Here is a 20,000-nt window from a genome sequence, read left to right on the forward strand (position 1 = left end):
AAGGTTAAGCTTGTTTATATTCACAGTTCTCAATTTATAAAACGTTGAGTTCACCAACTACTACAGGTATACTATAGACAACCTCAAATGCTTTATAATCACTAAAACTTAATATTAAAAAACAACTAAATAAAACAAGAGATGTATCTTTTAAAAAGGTAGTCGGCGTAAATGCTGACTTTGAAATAAAGTTTGCAATTTACGTTTCTAAATAAATAAACAGAAAACAAGAGTTAAACTATTGTTGTTTTTTTCACTTGTTAGTCGCATATTCACTGCATGATATGTGTGTTATCATTGTCAAACCACAAAAAGTGTAAGTATATAAAAATTATATTACGAGATTGCACAACATATGTGTCCTCACATGCCTTATTATGAGTATATTTCTTCACTATCGAAATATATTGTATGTTAATATTTAATTTAAACGCAGTTTTCTTTTGACACATTTAAATCACACTTTCATAGCTGCGTCATGCGAAAATGGGTCTTATGCGTTTTGGCCAGCGTATCTTAAACCCAACATGTGCATTTGCGCTGTCTGGTCAATGGCGATGCTGTTCGCTATAAAATCACTCAATGTGTTATGGTCTCATTATGTATCTCCTGACCAGACTGAGAGATGCGCAGGCTGAAAGGGCTATATGTATGATGGGCGCATATGGAATAAGACCCATTTTTGCATGACGAAGGTCATTAAAAATCTTACTGCAAATTGTAAATGGCACATTTTGGAACAATTCTTTTCGATACAAAATTGAATTCAAAACGGCAAATGTGTAAATAAGGGCAGCCTATCAAGGCGTTCAGGAACGATTTCCAGACGTGCTGACCGAGTATGGCAAACATTGTGGTTGGATAATTAAACGATTTTCCTCTTATTGTGACACTATACTATGTCGGTAATGTTTGTTTTCTCATCTTGAAAGCAAAGCTGTGTTTATCGATAGTCAATTATATATTACCCGGACAATTTAGTGAACGACCCTGACCCTGCAATTCTGCGAGATTGGTTTTAACGTGTAATTGTAACTGGGCCACCATTTGTGTTGTTTGAACATACAGAGAGTAGTCTGGAATTCCTTACACTGAACAGTGCTACATCCTTTGCGCTGAGCACAGACACGGTGATGTAGCCACAGTTCAGAGGTTTTATCTCGATCAGTCATTTAAGGTGAAAAGCAGGGTAAAACAGCTACGCCGAAAAAGCGCATGAGTGCTCTATACCTATGTTTAGGTCAGAGTTGTTGACACCGTGTGAACTGCTAGGGTAACAAGTAATGCATAAACAACAAAGTATGGGTCAACAGGGCTGTCTTTATGACTACCTAATTTGTGAGTAAAAGTATTGCTCTCAGATTTATTTATATTTATTTTCATCAATTATCTTATTGTATATTCTGAATTTGTATATGGTGTCAAAAATCAAAAGTTTTGTACAGGGAATTTTCATCATGAAATTATATTCTTAGTGAGATAGGTATTTGATATTCCAACAATACCCATTTAATATGATGGTGATGGCAAATTGTCTTTATAGTCAGTTCTCATTATTATTTTCATCATACTTTTTATGCTTTCAGAATGTCCAAAAAGGGCCATGTTGTTGTTATTAACCAGGTTTTCCGAAGGAAAAAACTGGTTATTAGATTGGCGAATGCGGGCGGGCTGGCTGGCGGGCTGGCGGAATAAGCTTGTCCGGGCCATAACTATGTCGTTCATTGTCAGATTTTAAAATCATTTGGCACATTTGTTCACCATCATTGGACGGTGTGTCGCGCGAAATAATTACGTCGATATCTCCAAGGTCAAGGTCACACTTTGAGTTCAAAGGTCAAAAATGGCCATAAATGAGCTTGTCCGAGCCATAACTATGTCGTTCATCGTCAGATTTTAAAATCATTTGGCACATTTGTTCACCATCATTGGACGGTGTGTCGCGCGAAATAATTACGTCGATATCTCCAAGGTCAAGGTCACACTTTGAGTTCAAAGGTCAAAAATGGCCATAAATGAGCTTGTCCTGGCCATAACTATGTCATTCATTGTGAGATTTTAAAATCATTTGGCACATTTGTTCACCATCATGGGACGGTGTGTCCCACGAAAGAATCACGTCAATATCTCCAATGTCAAGGTCGCCACGACTAAAAATAGATTTAAAAAAAATAAAAAATTACAAAGGGGGTTAATTTTTTTTGGTCATTTCAAAAGTTCACTTTGAGTTTTCTCCCTTTATCAGATTTTTTTTTCGCAATGAAAACCTGGTTTTGTGACAATTTTGTCCCTTGTTTTGTCTTAGTTTTCTCGATAAAATAAATAGGATGATAACAAGTGCACACAAATCTCGACCCGTTTGTTATGACACACTCTTTATAAATTTGAATGGCGTGTGTTCATTAATTTTCAAGCTTGCGATTAATTTTGAAAAATGAGTTGCGTCTTAAATTATGCAATAGCGAACAACTTCAGTGCCTTCAGCGCTTTGATTGAAATGTGTGTCCAGTGGGATGTTATATATAATGACAACTGTAGATGGTTTTGCTTTAGATGCTTTATTAGAAGTCAACAACAGTCTTATTAAATAAACATGTTTTGTTTTGCAGAGCGATCTTTTGACTGAAGCAAACGTGAAACGACTGAGAAATGCGTGCATGACAGGTGATATAGAAAAGTAAGCAATATATTTTGATGTAATTAAACATTTTTATGCCCCCCTTCGAAGAAGAGGGGGTATATTGCTTTGCTCATGTCGGTCTGTCGGTCGATCTGTCCGTCCACCAGGTGGTTGTCAGACGATAACTCAAGAACGCTTGTGCCTAGGATCATGAAACTTCATAGGTACATTGATCATGACTAGCAGATGACCCCTATTGATTTTGAGGTCACTAGGTCAAAGGTCAAGGTCACGGTGACTCGAAATAGTAAAATGGTTTTTTGAATGATAATTTTAGAATGCATACGCGGCCAACAGGGCACACTCTGAACAATATTACTGAAGCAACTGGTCTGTAATCCTAAATCTTTAATAATCAGTCCAATGAAACATCATCCTTTTAGTAAAATACAGTGGATCAGTAAAAATATTATCAGAATATGAGATTTTTTGTATATTTTGTATATTAAATATTGTGTTAATGTTTAATTTTGTTGATTAATATAAATATAAGCAGGACAGGGGAGGTAATACACTACAGGGGAAACAAATGCAATAAGTTTAAATTTATTGTTACAGATTTGCCTCCCTTGTAATATATTTAAATTTTACCAAATGTAAGGCTAACTGCATTTTTGTAATGCATACTACTACTACTACTACTACTACTGCTACTACTGCTGCTGCTGCTGCTGCTGCTGCTTCTACTACTACTACTACTTCTTCTACTACTACTACTACTAATACTACTACTACTACTACTACTACTACTACTACTACTACTACTACTACTACTACTACTAATACTAATACTACTACTATAACTACTACTACTAATACTACTACTACTACTACTACTACTACTACTACTACTACTACTACTACTACTACTTCTACTACTGCTCTACTACAACTACAACTACTACTACTACTACTACTACTACTACTACTACTACTTCTACTACTACTACTACTACTACTACTACTACTACTACTACTACTACTATTTCTTTTGCTACCACCACCACCACCTACTACTACTACTCTATTACTACTACTACTACTACTACTACTACTAGTACTACTACTACTACTACTACTACTACTTCTACTACTTCTACTACTACTACTACAACTACTACTACTTCTACTACTACTCTACTACTACTACTACTACTACTACTACTACTACTACTACTACTACTACTACTACTACTACTTCTTCCTCCACCACCACCACCACCACCACCACCACCATTCACAGTGACAAAAAACGTATTCAGTGACAAAAAACGTATTCACACAATGGCTGCTACTACAACTTATAGCCCATATAGGGGGGCATGCATGTTTTACAAACAGCCCTTGTTGCATTTATCTTCGCTATGTAACTAGGGATTTCATTGGTATATTTCACAGGCTATGTTTTGTAGCTTTTAGCAACTAGCATATAAATATCAATGTTTCTTTGTGGTCCTTGACCAAAGTACTGAAATTTATTATACCCCCACAAACAAAGTTTAGGGGGGTATATAGGAGTGAGCTTGTCTGTCTGTCGGTCTGTCTGTCGGTCAGTATTAAGTGTCCGCTCTCTAATTCAAGTTGTTTTCGTCCGATCTTCACCAAACTTGGTCAGATGTTGTATCTAGATGATATCTAGGTCAAGTTTGAATATGGGCCATGCCGGGTCAAAAACTAGGTCACGGGGTCACTTAGTACGTTATAAACCTTGAGCATGGTGTCCGCTGTTTTTTGTGAAGAAAACATGCAAAATATTCTGTGTCAATGCGGCATGTCGGGGTATTCGTCACGTCTGCGACAAAGCTCTTGTTTCGATTGTTTAGATAAAAGGGTCAGGTGTTGTGATGCCTTTCAGTTATTATTGAAAACTTACAATGTCCAATAAACAGTGTGTGTTTTTCCAATTAAAAAAGTATATATTTTTCCAAATTAAACATAAAAAGTCCCAGTTTAAGGTTGAACAAAATATGTTTAAAAAATGTCAACGTTCAGGTCATCTCCCATTCAACTCTGTAAGTTTAACCTAAGTAAATATAATATAAAAACACTTCTTATGCCCCCCTTCGAAGAAGAGGGGGTATATTGTTTTGCACATGTCGGTCGTCCACCAGATGGTTTCTGGATGATAACTCAAGAACGCTTGGGCCTAGGATCATGAAACTTCATAGGTATATTGATCATGACTGGCAGATGACCTCTATTGATTTTCAGGTCACTAGGTCAAAGGTCAAGGTCACAGTGACTTGAAATAGTAAAATGGTTCCGGATGATAACACAAGAAGGCTTTGGCCTAAGATCATGAAACTTCATAGGTACATTGATCATGACTGGTAGATGACCCCTATTGATTTTCAGGTCACTAGGTCAAAGGTCAAGGTCACAGTGACTCAAAATAGTGAAATGGTTTCCGGATGATAACTCAAGAATGCTTACGCCTAGGATCATGAAACTTCATAGGTACATCGATCATGACTGGTAGATGACCCCAATTAATTTTCAGGTCACTAGGTCAAAGGTCAAGGTCACAGTGACTCAAAACAGTAAAATGGTTTCCTGATGATAACTGAAGAATTATTAGGCCTAGGATCATGAAACTTCATAGGTACACTGATCATGACTGGCAGATGACCCCTATCGATTTTCAGGTCACTAGTTAATCTCCATTTTAAAGTGTTTGTCAGCAAAAACACTAATTTGAGTCAGAACCATGTAAATTTTCCAATCTAAAGGGATCCAGGCCCGTTCCCAAAATGGTGAAAAAAACACTAAAATGGTTCAAGGCACTTTGTCACTTTGGAATTCACCTGTTTCAGAGCTCTTATCATGCTGAAGAGTCACAACGTGTACCAGGACTGCATCGAGGCTGAGGAACTGGTGGCGCTGTTCCAGTGGTGTTGTCATAGAAACCAGCTGGAAGCCTGCCACACTTTGCTGTCACTGATGATGGGGAAAAACTGTGTAACACAAGAGTAATACTTGTTTGCTTCTTTGTTTATTAGAACAAATATAAAGAAAGGACGCACTTTAAATGGCAAAAAGTTCTTTGATGATGGGGAAAAACTGTGTAACACAAGAGTAATACTTGTTTGCTTCTTTGTTTATTAGAACAAATATAAAGAAAGGACGCACATAAAAAGTTCTGTGTGTTAATAAATGTAAAATTGGTTTGACTTTCGTGGTACAGCCATTTCCTTGAAGCAAATAATGTGTTGATTATTACCATCAAGTTTTAAAAAAGATGCAATAGCAATCTGCATATTTCTGTACCTGATTTTTGGGCTTGATTGGTCTTTGTCGGCTCGGGTACTACTTACATGTACCCCGGGTACTCTTAAGTATACTTACATGTACCCCGGGTACGGTAAATATACTTAATCGTACCAGGTCGATATTAGACTGTACCCGAGTCGTAATCCCGCCTAAAATCCGATGTCGTAAAACGCGTTACCGATTATCTTAAACAAACTTCTCTTTAATTTTTTTTTGTCAACATGCTTTGTGAGTATGAGTTTCAATAATATAGAGGCCATTTTACAGAAAATTGACATAAATGTGAACATAATTAATTTCAAAGTAATAGCCGACAACGACCGATTTAGCGTTAAATTTCCCGGGTACGTTTTAGTATATTTACCGTACCAGGGGTACATGCAAGTATACTTAAGAGTACCCGGGGTACATGTAAGTAGTACCCGAGCGGACAATGACCAATCGAGCGATTTTTGGTGTGTTAATCTTCCTGCATTATTATGCCCCCCTTCGAAGAAGAGGGGGTATATTGCTTTGCACATGTCGGTCGGTCGGTCTGTCGGTCGGTCCGTCCACCAGGTGGTTTCCGGATGATAACTCAAGAACGCTTAGGGCTAGGATCATGAAACTTCATAGGTACATTGATCATGACTTACAGATGACCCCTATTGATTTTGAGGTCACTAGGTCAAAGGTCAAGGTCACGGTGACCCGAAATAGTAAAATGGTTTCCGGATGATAAATCAAGAACGCTTTGGCCTAGGATTATGAAACTTGATAGGTAGATTGATCATGACTCGCAGTTGACCCCTATTGATTTTCAGGTCACTAGGTCCAAGGTCAAGGTCACAGTGACCCGAAATAGTAAAATGGTTTCGGGATGATAACTCAAGATCACTTATGCCTAGGATCATGAAACTTCATAGGTGCATTGATCATGACTTGCAGATGACCCCTATCGATTTTGAGGTCACTAGGTCAAAGGTCAAGTTCACGGTGACTCGAAATAGTAAAATGGTTTCCGGATGATAACTGAAGAACGCTCATTCCTAGGATCATGAAACGTGATAGGTAGATTGATAATGACTCGCAAATGACCCTTATTGATTTTCAGGTCACTAGGTCAAAGGTCTAGGTCAAGGTGACCTGAAATAGTAAAATGGTTTCCGGATGATAACTCAAGAACGCTTATGGCTAGGATCATGAAACTTCATAGGTACATTGATCATGACTGGCAGATGACACCTATTGATTTTCAGGTCACTAGGTTAAAGGTCAAGGTCACAGTGACAAAAAACATATTTACACAATGGCTGTCACTACAACGGAGAGCCCATATGGGGGGCATGCATGTTTTACAAACAGCCCTTGTTTACAGATATAGTTCGAGATGTGTTCATGTTTTTTTGTTTTTTTTTTAAGTAAAGGCTTTGAACTTTTCTTTAGAATAGCAGTTTTCAAGACTTTTTCTACACACTTTCAAATATAACCTTGGATTGTTTCCTCTGAATTAATAATTTTCTGGAATTTTTTAAAAACCCTTTTAGAAACGTGCCTGATTTTTGTGTGTGAGTCAATTTGCATGACTTTCAGATCAAGGCTGAGCTTTGGTCAGGTCCATTGATATTTTACAATTAGTTACAAGCTTTCTGTGCGGCTTTAAAGTGCCGTATGGGGCATTATGTTTTACAAAGTTTAACACTGATCTTGTTTTAATTTTACAAATATCAATCATAATATGTGGACATGTAAATATTTTTCAAGCAAGATTTATGGGTTTTTTTTCCCCAACTTTTTTTCAACTGGGCTCAAAGAGCTAATGTGTTGTTTCTATGTTTACCATCGTGTGTCTTTTTTCATGCATCTTGCATGATTAACATTTTTAAGCTCGACTATTATATATGAAATATATATAGTGGAGCTATCCTACTCACCCTGGCGTCAGCGTTGCCGTTCCCGTTGGCGTTTGCGTGCAAATGTTAAAGTTTGCGTACTACCCCAAATATTTTCAATGTCCTTTGACATATTGCTTTCATATTTTGCATACTTGTTTACCAACATGACCCCAACCTATAAACAAGAGCAGACAACTGTATCAAGCATTTTGACAGAATTATTGCCCCTTTTATACTAAAGAATATGCATATTATTGATAAATCAATGTTAAAGTTTGCGTACTACCCCAAATATTTCCTATGTCCTTTGACATATTGCTTTTAAATTTTGCATACTTGTTTACCAACATGACCCCAACCTATAAACAAGAGCATTTTGACAGAATTATGGCCCCTTTTATACTTAGATAATTGAACATTTTGCTAAAATTGCCATAACTTATGTATGATCAGATTTTATTAATACTTTGACAAAACAACACTTACCTGAATACCACAATGGATTCCACCCAAACAATACCCCACGCCCCAACCCAGAATCCCTGCCCCCCCCCAAACAAAATTTTTTTTTTATTTGTGAAAGATCATCTTATAAATGACCACACCCCACATTATCCCCCCCTCTCACCCCTCCCCCCCCGCTACCCCCCCCCCCCCCTGCTACCCCCCCCCCTCAAATTTTTTTTTTCCTTTTTTATATTTGAAAGATCGTCTAATAAATGAATGACCACACCCCACATTATACCCCCCTCTCAACCCCCCTACCCCCCCCCCCGCCCCAATTTTTTTTTTTTTTTTTCCTTTTTTTTATTTTTGAAATATTGTCTAATAAATTCTTGAATATGAACCATTTCCCCATGATGGCTTACGTTATACTGTCAAGCACTCGAATAGTCAAGCGCTGTCCTCTTGACAGCTCTTGTCTTGTTACCAGTATAGGGGCCAGTTTTGTATAAATCTTGAAAAAACTTCGTTATTACGATTGCTGTACAATATTGAGGACAAGTTTGGCTCTGAGTACAGTGTTGTCAATAAGTAAGTCACCAAGTAAAATCCTGGAAAACCCACTTTAGATGTCACATGTTAATTTCAATCTTGATAAGACTTGGTCTATAGTGACCATATGCAGGTGATGTTATATCTTCTGTACAAAAATTGAGGTAAAAAAAAAACAAATCTTAGAAAATCTTTATTTGTGACCTTATTATGATTAAACTTAATCTGAATGTTTGTCTTAACCATTTGTAAACAAAGTTTCAAACAGAGATTTTTAAACTAGATCACCGTGTTCACCATGTTCAGTCTTCGACGTTGGTTTACCTTGAGATCTGGTGAATTGTTTAGGGTCATTGTGGCCAACATCATGGGTTCAGGATACAGGATAGCTATTGACCAGACTGTCTTGAGTTAGGCTGGCCGCATATGGCATAAGACCCATTTCCATATGACACCATTCATGTCATCTGTATTTAATATGTATAATCTCTCAGGCTGCTGGACAGTGCTGTGTCCAGATGCGGTCAGTTGCAACCCACACTGGACAGTGGTCAGCTGATGTGGGAGGTGTTCCTTGTTTCCAAGCAACTGAATATTCAACTGGCCACATTGTCCCTGAAGCTGATGTTGAGGTAAATAGTTTGATTATTATAAGACCCTTGTTCTGGGAAAACTTGGCTTAATGCATGTGAATCAGACCCTTGTTCTGGGAAAACTGGGCTGAATGCATGTGAATAAGACCCTTGTTCTGGGAAAACTGGGCTGAATGCATGTGAATGAGACCCTTGTTCTGGGAAAACTGGGCTGAAAGCATGTGAATAAGACCCTCGTTTTGGGAAAACTGGGCTGAATGCATGTGAATGAGACCCTTGTTCTGGGAAAACTGGGCTGAATGCATGTGAATGAGACTCTTGTTCTGGGAAAACTGGGCTGAAAGCATGTGAATAAGACCCTCGTTTTGGGAAAACTGGGCTGAATGCATGTGAATGAGACCCTTGTTCTGGGAAAACTGGGCTGAATGCATGTGAATGAGACCCTTGTTCTGGGAAAACTGGGCTGAATGCATGTGAATGAGACCCTTGTTCTGGGAAAACTGGGCTGAATGCATGTGAATGAGACCCTTGTTCTGGGAAAACTGGGCTGAAAGCATGTGAATAAGACCCTCGTTTTGGGAAAACTGGGCTGAATGCATGTGAATAAGACCCTTGTTCTGGGAAAACTGGGCTGAATGCATGTGAATGAGACCCTTGTTCTGGGAAAACTGGGCTGAATGCATGTGAATGAGACCCTTGTTCTGGGAAAACTGGGCTGAATGCATGTGAATAAGACCCTTGTTTTGGGAAAACTGGGCTAAATGCATGTGCATAAAACAGATTTACCTGTGCAGTCTTCACAGACAACGTTTTCTGCTTTTATGGAATTTTGTTCAAATGTAGTCTCTTCAGAAATCCAGTTTAGGCAGAAAAGATCAAGGTTCATAGTGTCAGCTCAGCCCTCAAATTAAAGGAAGCCTCGGGACCAGTGACAGGGGTTTTTCAGCACTGTCTGCGCCTCCGGAAAACAGAGGCACTCCCAAAGCAAACGGACCCGATTCCAAACCGAAATTATAAAAAAAATCCCAATTTCCCCCCACCCCCCCCAAAAAAAAAATTTTTTTTTTTAAGAATGAAGTGTCTTATAACATCTGTGACTTACCAGTGTTTGTTTTGGTCAAAAATATCTGCTATAAGGTTTTGACTGTACAGTTCTTATCTCAGAGAGTAACTGTAACTGAAAAACAAAACTGCAGTACTTGAATAAACGTTGAACATGCCCAATATTGCATCTGTTTATATAAAGAAGACAAAATAACAAATAAAAACAAATTTATTTGTTAAACCACTGAACTATTTAAGCATGATAAATTCAATAAAAATTCCCAAATGAGCCGTTTCATCGAAGCAAAAATTCCCAAAATGGCCAATTTTGTCGATAAAAAATTCCCAGTTTGGTCAGACTCCTTTTCCCAAAAAAGGCAGAAAAACCCCTGAGTGACGCAAGCTTTCAGATTAAGACTTATGCTGAACACTAAATACTGTAAATCATTAATGTTCCAGGTAATTAAATTTGGTGGTTTTATAGAAATGACTTTTACTTGGACATGTAAATGAATGGATTTCGGAATTTGGAAAAAAGAAGAAATTGCATCATTTTCTGATGTGTTTGTGTTAAGTTAACGGTCAACCCACAAAATAAGCACAAATTAAAGTCCCACCAATAATATTTATTTTACAGTATTGATTACCTGTATTGAGAATGATTGTTATATTTAAGAATTTACTTCTGTTTGTAAAATATTTTAGATTTAGTGTCTGAAATCAATATTCCCATTTAAATGAACAATGCGACTTTTTGTTGTAGAACGTTCAGCAATCTAATGATGGGTCACTGCTTCTGGCAAGTTGTTTACCACTGTAAAGTGGAGTTGAAGATAGATTTGCCCATGAGTATCGTCCAGTCAGCTCTGGCGATCGTCGTAGAGAATCAGCCGAACGAGACTTTGGCTTATGAAGCTTACAACTTTATCAAGACATTGGCGTCGGATGCAATTCAGGGATTGGATAACCTGGTGAGCATCTGAATTACATTGAAGCTTCTTAGTGAGAAATGTTTGTGAAAAAATACCCTTGTTAAAAATTGTTACTTTAAAAATTGCTCTTATTACATTCTTTAATGTCCAATATTTACCTGAAAGAAGACTTAATATCTGGAAATATCTTTGTGACAATGGGGCTCTTGTGAACATCGAAAAATGAACATTTGAACATTTTAAATACCCAGCAAATTAACATTATAAAAAAATTCTATTTCATGCTCATATTCAGTTGACTTGAAATACATGAAATATTTCAGATACCTACAAATGCATGTTTACATATTGTATGTATGTTTTCAGCTGTTGCAGCGACTGACAACAGTTTTTCATGCGAATGGTCTTAAGGTACATGACTTGCACTGCACCAGAGCTAAGAAAGCACAAAGGTCTGCAAATGTAGGAGAGAGCAACAGCTGCCTAATAGATTTCACAGTTTCAAGAGAACTGGAGAGTGGGACGCCAGCAATCCAGGGTTTGCAACAATTTGTTTCCTTCTTAAAGGGGCCTTTTCACGTTTTGGTAAATTGACAAAATTTAAAAAAGTTGTTTCAGATTCGCAAATTTAGTTATGATATTTGTGAGGAAACAGTAATACTGAACATTTACCATGCTCTAATATAGCCATTATATGCATCTTTTGATGATTTAAAAACCTGAAAATTATAAAGCGTTGCAACGCGAAACGATTAAATAATTTAGAGAGTTCTGTTGTAGTCGCTATATTTTGTGAAACTACGATGATTGCTTATACACTGTAACTCCAATATAGTGCAGTCCGTTATAACGCTGTGTCCAATATAACGCGGGGGGTCCTTGGATCCCGTTTTTTCTCCAACCTTCCATTTCTGATTCAAATCCATGTTATGCAACTTCATGCATTTTCAGAAAATTCAAAGAAGCCGGCAATCACAGCTTGATTGCTTGATCCGTCATTTTAACTGATTTTAATCGATCAGAGGTTAAACGACACTCAACAGCTAATTGGTGTTAATCTGTTGTGTAATGTCAATAAAGGTGTGAAAACTCGTGAGTCCGTGTTTATTACATGTATTCCCTATCAAAGCGGTTCGGTGCACTAATTTCAATAAGGCAAGTGCAAGCGGAATAGTTAGAAAAATTAAAGTTATTTAAAACGATTACCTGGTTATGTTTTGTATTTATCGTGTATTGTATTTCATTGTAAAAACTATGGCTGTGTAAGTGTGTTATCGTTTATTATATGCTATACATGCTTGATAAATAAAAAGATCTTTGAGTATGTTTAATGTTTCAGTACGTATACGGAAAAAAAAAAAAATCCTGACGATTTATTATCATGCTAACGCAGTGTAATAGTTAACATAGATGCATTAAATTTTTTGCCCGTTACCAGAAAGTCCATTGAAAGCACGTTTTTTACATGCTGCGTATGACACAATAAAACATTTTTTTGTACATCTAGCGTATTGCATTCAATCTAAATTAAATTCGCTCGTCCAATGAAAGCTGTGTCCCATAATGCACTGTACTATTTTTTCTGAAAAATGGCGTAGGCATATGAATTTGTTTTTGAAATTCGTCAACATATTTCTTGTCATAAATGTTTAACATTATTTTTTTTCATTAGTGATGTTGTAATTATATTGGATTATCAGATAAATGTGCACATTAGAAAAGCGGTATGTATACTGTTATCGTTCGATTCGGTTTATATGCATGTATTTGCGGATGACAACACAGCATGACAATACACAGGACCTATATTATAGGCTATACTATACCTGTTTTTTATAGCCCCCTTAAATAAATAAGCTCAAAACTTATAACGCTGTCCGTTTATAACGCTGTTGCATGGCTTGTACCCCGACATTCGCGTTATATTGGAGTTACAGTGTATATAGTATAAAATGCATCTGACATTGTATGTGGAAAAATGGTCGAGGGGTCTAAGTCGCAGACTTTTTACGCCAGGACTCAAGGGGTCAGTGGTTCGAGCCCTGTTTAGGGTTACTTTTTATGCCCCCGGTAGGGTGGCATATAGCAGTTGAACTGTCCGTCAGTCAGTATGTCAGTCTGTCAGTCCGTCCGAAAAAACTTTAACATTGGCCTTAACTTTTTAAATATTGAAGATAGCACCTTGATATTTGGCATGCATGTGTATCTCATGGAGCTGCACATTTTGAGTGGTAAAATTTCAAGGTTTACATCATCCTTCAAGGTCTAGGGTAGAAAAAACAAAGTCAAGGGAAGTAATAAGCATAAAATGGACATAGTTATCTGACCTGCCCACGTATATATTTTTGTTAAATAAATCAAAGCGGCGCAGGGGGCGGCATTGTGTTTCTGACATACACATTGTGGTAAAAGGTCAAGGTCATCCTTTACGGTCTACCGTAAAAAATACAGATTTAAGGGAAGTAATAAGCTTTAAAAAGGGAGAAAATTATTCAATATTGAACATAGCCACTTTATATATTTGGCATGCATGTGTATCTCATGGAGCTGCACATTTTGAGTGGTGAATCTACAGTCACGGTAGTGGCTTTTAATTATTTGCTACTAAAAATAGAGATTTGTTACAGACAATTATTTTCAAGGGAAGTAATTTATATAATTATAAATCTCATATTATATATTGCCTTACCAAGAATTGAAGTTCTTTTCACAGTTACTGTACAGATTTATAATTTTGATTATTTATAACCTAAATGATTGATTTGTCAAAGTTTTTTTTTAAATGATATAATTTCTTTGATGTTCATTACGTACCTGTGGACTTATGTCCATAGATACATGATCAACTCTGGCTATGATCTCTTTTAAACCACAGGCCTTGGTTGTCAGTGATGTCTGACATGGTCATAATTGACTGTGAGACCCTCCTCACCCCCCCCCCCCCCCCGTTGGATTGGACAAAATTCAAGGGAAGTAATAACCTTTGATTTCTATACCTGCCAAATGATAAATAGAATTTTTTTTTCAATGCTACGCAGTAGGGGGCATTGTGTTTCTGACAAACACATCTCTTGTTTTCTTTTTGTCCCCTACCAGTTTCACCGGAGGGGACTTATGGTTTTCGCTCTGTGTGTCCGTCAGTCCGTTAGTCTGTCACACTTTTCTGGATCCTGCAATAACTTTTAAAGTTCTTTATATTTTTTCATGAAATTTGAAACATGGACAGATGGCAATATGGAGATTAAGCACGTCATTTCATGTTGTTCCTACGTCAAGCATTCTGGTTGCTATGGCAACAAATAGACTAGAAATACTGCTGAAAATGGTGGATCCTGCACACTTTTCTGGATCCTGCGATAACTTTAAAAGTTCTTCATATTTTTTCATGAAACTTGAAACATGGACAGATGGCAATATGGAGATTATGCACGTCATTTCATTTTCTTCCTACGTCAAAAATTCTCGTTGCTATGGCAACAAATTAAAAATAATACAAAATTCTGACAATGGTGGAGCCGGTAGGGGACAGATATTGCTTGGCAATAGTCTTGTTTAAAATGTTATTTTTGATTTTTTACTGGAGCTTTTTAGATCAAATGTTAACATTTATCAATAGAAAGCATTTAATGACAAACTTCAAAACATGCCAAAATCTGTGAAAAGGCCCCGTTAAAGGGACTGTCAACCACGACGACGAAGAAAAGTTGTAAAATACCGTATTTTTTTACAATTATTAGTTTATATTTATTAAAATATCACAACTGGTATATTACATTACGTGAAAAAAGTTGTTAAATTTTCATATTTTCAGTATATTGGGTAATAAATTTTACTGGGTATGTCTACCAGGTAACTACCAGTTAACTATAAATAACGCCAGTAGATTGATAATCATCGTCACGTGGTAAACCCAGGAATGCAAATTGTGAATGCATAGGGAATTGTATATATTTATGCACCCCTTCGAAAAAGAGGGGGTATATTGTTTTGCTCATGTCAGTCCGTCCGTATGTCCGTCCACTAGATGGTTTCCGGATGATAACTCAAGAACTCTTAGGCTTAGGATCATGAAACTTCATAGGTACATTGATCATGACTCGCAGATGACCCCTATTGATTTTGAGGTCAATAGGTCAAAGGTCAAGGTCACGGTGACCCAAAATAGTAAAATGGTTTCCAGATGATAACTCAAGAACACTTATGCCTAGGATCATGAAACTTCATAGGTACATTGATCATGACTGGCAGCTGACCCCTATTGATTTTCAGGTCACTAGGTCAAAGGTCAACGTCACGGTGACCCGAAATAGTAAAATGGTTTCCGGATGATAACTCAAGAACGCTTATGCCTAGGATCATGAAACTTCATAGGTACATTGATCATGACTCGCAGCTGACCCCTATTGATTTTCAGGTCACTAGGTCAAAGGTCAACGTCACGGTGACCCGAAATAGTAAAATGGTTTCCGGATGATAACTCAAGAACGCTTATGCCTAGGATCATGAAACTTCATAGGTACATTGATCATGACACGCAGATGACCCATATTGATTTTCAGGCCACTAGCCAGGGCCCTCAATCTGTCAAATTCAAGGCCGGAATTCGGCCGCATTCCCCCACTTTTTTCCCCTTTTAAGGGGAAAAATCCCCCCCCCCCCCAATTTTTTTTTTTTTTTAATAGATAGATGTGTCTCATGATTATTATATCTCAATTCTATTTTAACTTACTCTTGTCAAACATACTTAATTATGAAAAAAGCAATGAATATAGTGCAAATATGATGTACAAATGTAATAATTAGAGAGTAAATAAAAAAATCCCCCTAAAAGGGAAACGCCGCAAAAATTCCCTCTCCTATGGGTAGCGACCCGCTTCCCTTAAAATGGATTGAGGGCCCTGCTAGCTCAAAGGTCAAGGTCACGGTGACCCGAAATAGTAAAATGGTTTCCGGATGATAACTCAAGAACGCTTATGCCTAGGATCATGAAACTTCATAGGTACATTGATCATGACTCGCAGATGACCCCTAATGATTTTCAGGTCACTTGGTCAAAGGCCAAGGTCACGGTGACTCAACTTAGAAAAATGGTTTCCGGATGATAACTCAAGTACGCTTACGCCCAGGATCATGAAACTTCGTAGGTACATTGATCATGACTCGCAGATGACCCCTATTGACTTTCAGGTCACTAGGTCAAAGGTCAAGGTCACAGTGACTTGACACAGTTAAATGGTTTGAGGATGATAACACAAGAAAGCTTACGCCTAAAATCATGAAACTTCATAGGTGCATTGATCATGACTCGCAGATGACCCATATTGATTTTCATGTCACTAGGTCAAAGGTCAAGGTCACAGTGCCAAAAAACGTATTCACACAATGGCTGCCACTACAACTGACAGCCCATATTGGGGGCATGCATGTTTTACAAACAGCCCTTGTTTATATATAAAATGATCAATCTACATGCATTATTTATAGTGTGTATATCATTATTTCACCTATTTTCGCGATGTACTTTAGATTTCACATCGCAAAATTTTATTACCGAATATACTGAAAATATAAACTTTTTTCAAGTAATGTCATATACCAGTCGTGATATTTTAATCAATATAAACTAATAATTGTAAAAAAATTAGGTATTTTACAACTTTTCCTTTCTTTGTCGTGGTGGTGGTTGACAGTCCCTTTAATAAAGTACCAATAAAAGGAAATTTCCCAAGCAAGGGAATTTTTCAAAAATCCGGATTGATGTCCCAAACAAATCCCAAAAGGAAGGAAAGTTGAGTCAATGTTGTTCCAAAAGGGCATTATCTGTAAGTAAACAAATATAATGAGCTCTGAAACTGCACATTTCAGCACAAGAGCATGAAGAAAAATATAGATGGTTTGTGCAATTAAATACCATGCAATTAATAAGATCTGAAGATTTCACAACGCAAATTTTCCCATTTTCAGATTTTGTGCACTATTTTTTCCCAGCTTGCATGGTACAGGTTCTTTTTCCAATGGGGCAAAAAAATTGTTGGTTTGGTAAAACCAAATACAAACCTTTCAGAGAGACCCATTAGAGCTGGCGCACCAGTTGTGGTTGCAAATGGAGTTGGCCATGCACAGTCCGACCTGAGAGATGTCATTGCCAATGCAGAAAGATCAGCTGTCATAGCAAGGATCATTGTAAGTCACAGGGTATTGGAATAGAACAGTGGTTTTTTCACCATTTTGGGTATTGGGCCAGGTCTCTTTTTATGCCCCTGAAGGAGGGCATATAGTGATCAGACCATCCATCCGTACGTCAGTCTGTCTGTCTTTCCGTCACACTATGCATTTAGGTTTCACATTTAGGTTTCAAAAAATGCTCATAACTTATATGTCGCTTCACATAGCAACTTGATGTTTGTCATGCATGTGGATCTCATGGAGCTGCACATTTTGAGTGATGAAAGGTCAAGATCATCCTTCAAGGTCAAATATATGGCTTCAAAGCTGACAAACACATTTCTTGTTATTGGTAAAAGTTGCGGCGTTTAGACTTAAATTGGGAAATTAGTTTTGTTGTTGCTTTGCTAAGATTAAATGTTTAAAATTGAGAATTAAATTGTTTTGAATCAGTGATTTTTTTTGCCCAAAATTACAGCCGATATTCGGCTGCTTCCCAATTGCAAAAAATGATGTTTTTTTCCCCAAAATTTGATTAAAATTTCCCCAAAAAAACAGAAAATTTTCGGAATAAAGCCAATAAGATTACAATGTAATTCAGCAATAATTTCGAACGAGTGCCGATCGAGCTTGTTGAGTCGTCGCCAAACGACAACTGACTTACGTATTGTTCGCGAATTTAGCCGAATACGATTTTACGTTGCTATCCACATCTCTCTCATTTTGTGGAGGATACCGACGATAGTCGACGTATCCCCTTTGTAAACGCCTGTTTTTACACACGTCCAAGATGGCGGCAAGCAGACGAGAAATTTGCGATGAGTGGCGAAAATGATAAATAACATTCAAATTAACAACAGATATCATATGGTTATTACGGAATAGTTTAATGCGTGTGTCCATTAACGCAAAATACAACGTTTGAGATAAAATCAAAAAATATTTATTAGAAATCTTCACAGTGAATGTGCATCACGGAAATCAATGTTGGGAAATTGGCGTTAGTCTACCGGTACTCACAAAGTTAATGCATTTAAGATGAGTTTCGTTCGAAAATGGAAAGAGACAAACATGATATGATTTATATGTTAGTGAATCTGTGTAAAATCAGATTCACATGCATATTCTGCTTTATTATGTTTGTCAAGCTTTACAGTTTACTGAAATAGCATTGAACGGAGGATGTCAAGTGCAAGATGTTGAAAGGTAAAGAAATGAAATAAATTATTTTAAATCCATTTAATACATCATTGAAATAGCAAGACCACTAAAGCGTTTTTTTTTTAATATTTGTTAATGTTTTCACCATATGATATTTAATTTTAAAAAAATACTGAATTAAATTCTTACTGTTAAAGAGGTTATGATTAAATGGTATATTTAAGAATCGATATAGATTATTGCAAGTTCAATATGCATGTGGAAGGATATTAACTTAACATTGTCTTCATTGTAAGAACACATTAAATTAGCACTTTATAATATAAAAATGCTGTCAAACATACTTTAATAATTGTTATTCTGTTCTTATAATCATATTTATAATGTTTCCCAATTTCATGGTTTATCGCGCTATTTTTCCCAATTTCATGGTTTATCGCGCTAATTTTCCCAATCCAAATGGCACAGGCTGTAACAAAAAAAATGAAAAAAAATCACTGTGAATGTTATATTTACTATGGGTCAACTTATGGCAATTTTTTTTTTGGAAACCTTCAATTGGGAATTTTTAAGGTCCAATTTAGGAAAAATGTATGCTTTTTTGCCACTGGGATTTGGGCTGTAAAGGGGCTTGAATAGGAAAAAAAAGCACCAAATAGTTTTAATCAAGTTATTTGCAAAAATAGAATATAAATTGAATGCAATTGAAATTCAAAACAAGCTATTTTTCTGTTAAAACACATTAAGAACATTTAAAGATTTTAAGTTTCATTAAGTAATTTGGTATTAAATTAAAAAGTACACACATACAAAAATGACCATCACAACTATGAAAGTTTTGTTAAAAGTAAATGTCTGGAAGTAAGGAGTTTATTACTGTAGGGTTTTGAACTCTGGCGGGCCAACCCTTGGCACTTGCCAACTTTTCTGAGAAAATTTATTGCTCCTACTCACTGTTTTGTAAAAAAGGGGTTTATACTTTGCATTGTATGACATCTTTACATTACAAGGAAATAAAAAAATCACAGCTATCTCTGCAGCCTATCGCAATTGTGGCCAAATGAAACAATTTGAACAAAAAGCAACTCGGTAAGCCTAAAGCTAATGACATCAATTTCTTTAATACTTCATTTCTAGAACACAATGTTATAATTCTGCATGTCAAGACTGTGCGTGTGAAAAGCACTGTCAACAAATATGGAAAAACACTGGCAACTGTGATGGTTTAAATATCTTTGGAAAACCTAGAATGGGTTGATTCTGTTAATACTATTTAACCAACCAC

The 20,000-nt window shown here is 36.7% G+C and overlaps 1 protein-coding gene across 5 annotated transcripts in view; it reads left to right on the top strand.

The window, feature by feature from the left end:
- LOC127841208 (uncharacterized) overlaps window positions 1-20,000 on the top strand; it is a 73,051-nt gene that overhangs the window by 24,617 nt on the left and 28,434 nt on the right. For all 5 annotated transcript variants that reach the window (XM_052369870.1, XM_052369872.1, XM_052369873.1 and 2 more), the window contains exons 6-11: window positions 2,610-2,677; window positions 5,494-5,649; window positions 9,315-9,452; window positions 11,221-11,428; window positions 11,756-11,927; window positions 17,454-17,572. In XM_052369870.1, coding sequence (XP_052225830.1) covers window positions 2,610-2,677; window positions 5,494-5,649; window positions 9,315-9,452; window positions 11,221-11,428; window positions 11,756-11,927; window positions 17,454-17,572 — 861 coding nt within the window. The remainder of the gene's footprint in view (window positions 1-2,609; window positions 2,678-5,493; window positions 5,650-9,314; window positions 9,453-11,220; window positions 11,429-11,755; window positions 11,928-17,453; window positions 17,573-20,000) is intronic.

This window comes from Dreissena polymorpha, chromosome 8 (assembly GCF_020536995.1).
Source record: "Dreissena polymorpha isolate Duluth1 chromosome 8, UMN_Dpol_1.0, whole genome shotgun sequence".
Taxonomy (NCBI): domain Eukaryota; kingdom Metazoa; phylum Mollusca; class Bivalvia; order Myida; family Dreissenidae; genus Dreissena; species Dreissena polymorpha.